Raw genomic sequence first — 6997 nt, forward strand, 5'->3', positions numbered from 1 at the left:
AAAAACACATACCACCACAGCTTCACTTTTTTCTCTTTTGTTTTTAATATTTTTAAAATTTATTTGGCTGTGTCAGCTCTTAGTTGCTGCACATAGGATCTAATTCTCTGTCTGGGGTCCAACCCAGGTCCCTAGTACTGGGAGTTCAGCGTCTTAGCCACTGTACCACCTGTGAAGTCTAACTCTTTAGTGAATTATCAGTTTTCTCATATATCATTATTGTGCAGAATAGGCTAAGGAAAGTTAAAAAGTGGGCTTATAAGTGTTTTGCAAGTATCTTGAAGCTTGTATTGTGGTCTCTCTCCATGTGTTCTCATGTATTGCAGGCTGTCTTCAAAGCCCAAGACAAAAGGGATTTTGAAATTAATATGCTTTTATGTATCTACATCTATATCTATAATTATGTATTGTATTTTTCAGTAGCTCAGTCATGTCCGACTCTTTGTGACCCAATAGACTGCAGAACATCAGGCTTCCCTGTCCTTCACTATCTCCCAGAGCTTGCTCACACTCACGTCCATTGAGTCAGCGATGCCATCCAACCATCATCCTCTGTCATCCCCTTCTCCTTCAATCTTTCCCAGCATCAGTTCTTCACATCAGGTGGCCAAAATATTGGAGCTTCAGCTTCAGCATCAATCCTTTCAATGAATACTCAGGACTGATTTCCTTCGGGATGGACTGGTTTGATAGCCTTGCAGTCCAAGGTACTCTCAAGAGTCTTCTCCAACATCACACTTCAAAAGCATCAGTCCTTTGGCACTCAGCCTTCGTTATGGTCCAACTCTCACATCCATACATGACTACTGGAAAAATCATAGCTTTGACTATATGGACCTTTGTTGGCAAAGTAATGTCTCTGTTATGACTATAACTGTGAGCTCCACAGGGTCAGGAAACGTGAATGCATTGTACATTACACAGTACAGAGCACATAGTGGTTACACATTAAATATTGGTTGACTGAAGAAGAATTAATTCATAAAATCAACAGATATAGAGCTTCTACCCTTTGGATGCTGTTAGGTAATTGCGGATCTATTATTTCTTGTAGTTCATTTCTCATCACCTTAAGAATACTTCTGTTTATATGTGTCATAGGTTCCCTTTCTGTTTGAACAGATTTTCTTCATATGGTACTATTTTCAGGCTTGCAATTAAATTAAATGGTCTCCCTCCTGTTGGAATAGACAGAGCCATCCTAATCACCTGAGTGAGTCTATAGTAAGGTATATAGACTTGTTCTCTTGTAAATTTGGAAGTCCCTCTTATCATTGATTCTCCTAGGTTTCAGCCAATGTTAAAGTACCCCTGTATTACCTCTTTTCTGTTTTCATCTCTAGACTTTTTAATCTGTGAATTTTAGCCTCAAATATTTACTTGCTGTGGCTACAGATATGAATCCTATTAAGCTAAGGATGGTAGTGCGCAAGGAGGGAGCAGTGGTCCAGACTGAAAGTCATAGCTACCTTAGTTCCCTTTGAGTCCCAATACTTTCCCTTTCCATCCTAGTTTCTAGGGTTCAAAGGAAATGACCCTTGTATAACAGGTGTTCTCCATACACTATATATTGCCATTAGTACAGCTGGATGGTGTCAAACTATCTGTTTCTATTTACCTTTACCATTGCCATGACTTTTGCTGCCTCTTTGTATATTTTTCTTTCAAATCTAAAGACCTAGTTTAGGGATAAATACTCCTACCACTGGGAGTCCTAGCCTAAGACAAGAAAAATGCCTTGTCTGTTTTTCTAGTTTCTGTTTTAAAGGGCTGACTTATTTTGATCAAGAACAATTTTAAGCTCCTGGATTCACAACCCTTAAGAAAATTTTCAGAAAGTGTTATCCTCAATTGTAATATTTGTATTAAAAAATAGTTATTTAAAAGACTCTGCCCCTGGGACAGTAGAAAGAAGAATCACTACATCCTTGGAGAAATGAGCTGTTTGACCTTGGAATGCTGCCTGTGAAAACAAGGTCCATGGAAGCCTGTAATTTTCTCAAAAAGTAATAACAGAAAGGGAATTTTCGTTCTTGGGACAATTTGTAAAGAGTATTCTCTTCTTCAAGAAACACATGCTCAATTATAGGAAAGAAGTTTTAGACAATAAAGGAGATTCTGACTTTTAGCTCAGTTTGATGACTTAAAGATTGATAGGCATTTTTCTCAGAGAACTTTAAAGTTAAAGAAATGTGAATGCTAGAAGAGATTACAGTTGTCTTCAATCATAAGACAGATGTAACCATTTTCTGAATCTATACTAGAAAGCATTGCCCTATAATACATGAAAGAGGATTTCAGAGGCGATGAATCGAGATGGGCTTGGCTTTTTACTACAGTTTTAACTTTACTCTTTAGGTAGAGAAATCACAGTGAGTATAAAAAGGGAAAGTCACAGGCTCAAAGAACAAATTTTTTTTCACTCTCCTCTGAGAAGTCTTCAGTCCACATTTTGGTTATGTTGCTTTGAACTAGTTACTTGATAACAGCAAATAGGTAAAGGCTGAAACAAAGATGAAGACACAGCCCTTTTAAAAAATATTAAAAAATATATACATTATAAAAGTTAACTCAAAATGGATGATGGGCTTAAATTTAAAATATAAAACTGTGCAACTCTTAAACATAAGATAAAAACTTCAGGCTTGCAGCTAAGTAAATCTTAGATTTGACACTGAAAGCATGATACACTCACACACACATGCACACACCAAACTGAATCAAAATTAAAAACCTTTCCTCTGTAAAAGACCCTGTTAAAATATGAAAAGATAAGTTACAGAACTGGGGGTGAAAGTGAAAGTCGCTCAGTCATGTCCGACTCTTTGCGACCCCTTGGACTACACAGTCCATGGAATTCTCCAGGCCAGAATACTGGAGTGGGTAGCCTTTCCCTTCTCCAGTAGGTCTTCCCAACCCAGGGATCGAACCTAGGTCTCCGGCTTTGCAGGTGGATTCTTTGCCAACCGAGCTACAAGGGAAGAAAATGGGGAATGGATTCGAACAGGTGTTTCACCAAAGAGGGGATATGAAGATTGCAGATCAGCACCTGAAAGATGGTCAACAATATTAGCAGTCAGAGAAATGCAAATTAAAGCCACAATGAAATATCACTACACAAATCTCAGTGGGGCTAAAATAAAAAATAGTGATAACACTAAATTCTGGCAAACATGTGGGAAAAACTCAATCATTCACAAATTGCTGATGAAGATATAAAATGATACGGGCATTCTGGAAAATAGCTTGGCAGTTTCTCATGAAATTAAACATGCAGTCACACATTTGGACACTTATTCTAAATAAATAAAAGATTTTATTCACATAAAAACTTGCGCCTGAATATTCATAACAGCTTTATTCACAGCAGCCGAAATGTGGAATCAACCCAGTGTCCCTCAGGGGTTACTGGCTAAGCAAACTCTGGAGCATCTATACCATGGAATACTATACAGAAATACAAAGACCAACAAGTTGGACACATACAGTAACTTGGATAGATCTCATGATTTTACTACTTATGCTAAGTGAAAAAAATCTCATTGGTTGCTTCTATATAATTCCATTTCTAGGGCATTGGTGCTGGTTAGTTGATAAGTCATGCCTGACTCTTTGCAATCCCATGGACTCCCGCCGGGCTCCTCTCTCCAAGAGATTTCCCAGGCAAGAATACTGGAGTGGGTTGCCATTTCCTTCTTCAGAGGCTCTTCCTGACCCAAGGAGTAAGCCTGCATTTCCCACATTGGCAGGCAGATTCTTTTACCATTGAGTCACCAGGGAAGCCACTCTATGACATTACTAAACAACAAAATTGTATGGATGAAGAACAGATTAGTGATTGTCTGGGGTTAATGATTAGGGAAGGGGATCAGTGTGGCTACAAAGGTGTGCATGGCCTAGGGAAACCTTGTTATGATGAAACAGTTGTGCATCTTGATTGTGGTGATGAACCTATACATGTGATATACATGAATACAGGAATCTGTAGGTGTGTAACATTGAATAGAGTGACACACAAGCACACACACACACACACACACACACACACACATGACTACATGCAAAACTGGGGAAATCTAAAATTGAAACCTGTGGATTTTACTAATGTTAATTTCCTGGTGTAGACACCATGGAGGAGACCGGGTAAAGAGTACACAGAGCCTCCTTGTACATTTTTGGAAACTTCCATGAATCTATAGTGATTTCAAATTAAAAGTATTTTAAAAATGACATGCAATTTTCATAAAGTTCAAACTGTAAATCATCTCTTGAGCTTCATTACACATTCCTCATCCAGCTCCTGGATTCATTTAGTGTCTATTCTACAAAGAGCTCCTGCATTTATCTTGCAGTTATCTTTCTTATCTTCTTTCTGAGATACACATTCAGGAGCAAAGAAAAGCTGCCTTCTAAATATGATTGTAAGAGAGCTTGCTAAGTGTGGTTAAAATGAATTAAATCAAAGGATGCTACAATGGATATGTTAGTTCAGTGACTTTTAAATCACTGAGAAATTACCAAATTTTCAAATAAAAAGCCTAAGAACAACAAACTCCAAACACTGTTAGTGTAAGAACTTCTGTGCTGCTTATTCTTTCTTGTCACTGAGTGGGTAAAGGATAAGGTGACATCAAAACAGTGCAGCTGAGAGCTGATGCTCTTTTTCCACATTGAAGCTAATGGGGTTGGGGCAGAGTGTGCCATTCAGACAAGTCTTAAGAAAGCTCCTAAAAATGGTGGTCAACTCCACAACAGAGACACACGTTCAGTGACAAAATCCAATGGGGTGTCATAGAACCAGGCACATTGAGCAATGCTAGTTTTGCTGTACTTATCTTCTGCTACCCACTCTGCCCTGTGGCTTTCTGACCTGTCTGATGTCTATATTGGAGAGCTCTTCTTTCCTTCTGCATGGTAGCCCGTTCTGTCCTCCTAAGATCTATTGAGTTCTTGACCCTGAGTTTTAGTTATGCTTGGTCCCTGAAGCCAGGCATAAAATTATTTGAAGAAATAGATTTCTTAATTTATATTCCCAATTCTCTGTCAAAGAGGTTTCCAGTCAGATGCACAACTATTGTATCCCTCTGCTTCTCTCAGCACTCTAGTCTTTTCAAGGTCTCACCTGCTGAGATTCTTGTGTACCGTAGAGGGAAACACAATCCATTCCACCAATGCCACTGCTACTGAGTCCCTTCAGTCGTGTCCGATTCTGTGCGACCCCATGGACTGTAGCCTGCCAAGCTCCTCTGTCCATGGGATTCTCCAGGAAAGAATATGGGAGTGGTCTGCCATGCCCTCCTCCAGGGGACCTTCCCGACCCAGGGACTGAACCCATGTCTCTTGCATCTCTTGCACTGGCAGATGGTTCTTTACCAGTAGTGCCACCTGGTAAGCCCCATTACAGTGATGCTTGGGCTCAACTCCTATAACCCTTGGTAGCAGTTTAGCTTTAAAGTACATTCAAGGAACAATGACATGATTAAAATTGCAGGCAGAGAAGGCTTTTCTGATTACTGTGTTAGATCTCCTATGTACTGTGGCCACCAACATAAAAGATGTCCTTCCCTCAATATTTGTCTTTGTAGGTGGCATAGTTGGTCCTGTGAGATGTTTGTGTTTGTGACCACCAGGTGGCAGTGATTCCATTCCTTTCATTTTTCCAGTGCCTTAAAAGTCAAAAGCATGACAGCTACTAGAGGATTTGCTCGTGACTGGCTGAGCCCGGAACAGAAAGGCTCTCCTCTGCGTTAGAGAAGAACTAAGACACAGGAGCAGCTCTTCAGGGGAGAAGATTTGGAATCATTAAGATTGCATCAAGAGTGAGATGGCAGGATGGAGAACATGCTGGAATGTGCATTCATAGTCTTGTGGCTTCAGCTTGGATGTAAGTTGCAGGTTAAGAGATGAGACCCTATGGGCACATTTTCCCAAAGATGGGGAGGAGAGAGAGAGGAGTTTAGACACTGCTTATCCCAAGGTTTGTGTTGGAATTTTTAAGTACTGCTGAACTGAAAGCTTTGTGTTGTTTCTGATTTTGTTTTCCTGAACAGGGTTGAGTGGTGGAGACCAAGTGGAGCAGAGTCCTCAGATCCTGAGAATCCAGGAGGGGGACAGTCTCAGTCTCAACTGCAGCTACAGCAGTTTTAGAGGGCTACAGTGGTACAGACAAGATCCCGGGAAGGGCCCTGAACTCCTCTTCCTTCTTTACTCAGTTGGGGATGAAAAGCAGAAAGAAAGACTGAGAGCCACCTTGTTAAAGATAGGAAGTTCTCTGCACATCGAAGCCCCAAAACCCGAAGACTCAGCCACTTACCTCTGCGCTGTGCAGACACAATGCTCCCCAGGCACCTGCAGACTGTACCCAAACCCTGAAGCTGGGGCTCTAGAATAAGGGCGTCTTTGCTGTTTTCCTTCCTCCTGAGCACCCAGAGCCTCTTCCCAAGTGGTCCTATGGAGAACGAACTCTTGTGACGCAGCCAGACAGCAGAGATTACTGGGCATTCTGTCCAGGATCCTAGACAGTGCCCTCTGTGTGTCCATGGATCAGTCTGCTCTTTTAAACAGCCCAGAGCTTCCCTCGTATAGATTCAAAAGGGATAGTGGTGGTATGGAGTCTTGTTTCCAGTCTTGGGCCCCTTGAAAAGACGCCACAGGAATTTACCTTCTTCCCTGAAATAAGTTTTTTTGCATTCTCTTATGATAATCTGGCCACATGTGTGTAAGAGAATCTTCCCATTTTAATATATTCTTGAAGGTCATATCTCCACCAGCCCTATTACTACATTTGTCTTCTCCTTAATAATCAAATTAGCTGATTGTATAGACTTACTGTCTCCATTTCTTCAAGTCCAGTCCTCCCCTCCTTGAACTTGACTTCTGTGAGCATTACTCTCAGAGATGCTCTCACTTAAACCAGTGGCTTTGGTGGTGATAAAGCCAATGATTATTTTTCAACCTTGTCTCATCTGAGATTCTCACTTTCTCGTCCTTTTTAAAA

General features: G+C 40.6%; 1 gene segment (V, D, J or C); it reads left to right on the forward strand.

Moving 5' to 3' along the window:
- Positions 1-5832: 5832 nt before the first annotated feature.
- Positions 5833-6391, forward strand: LOC147365077 (T cell receptor alpha variable 20-like). The segment is given in 2 exon segments: positions 5833-5884; positions 6051-6391. Coding segments are annotated over 2 exon segments (393 nt in total).
- Positions 6392-6997: the final 606 nt, after the last annotated feature.

Source organism: Bos grunniens, chromosome 10, assembly GCF_055505025.1.
Source record: "Bos grunniens cultivar Pamir isolate PY7600 chromosome 10, Bosgru_T2T1.0, whole genome shotgun sequence".
Taxonomy (NCBI): domain Eukaryota; kingdom Metazoa; phylum Chordata; class Mammalia; order Artiodactyla; family Bovidae; genus Bos; species Bos grunniens.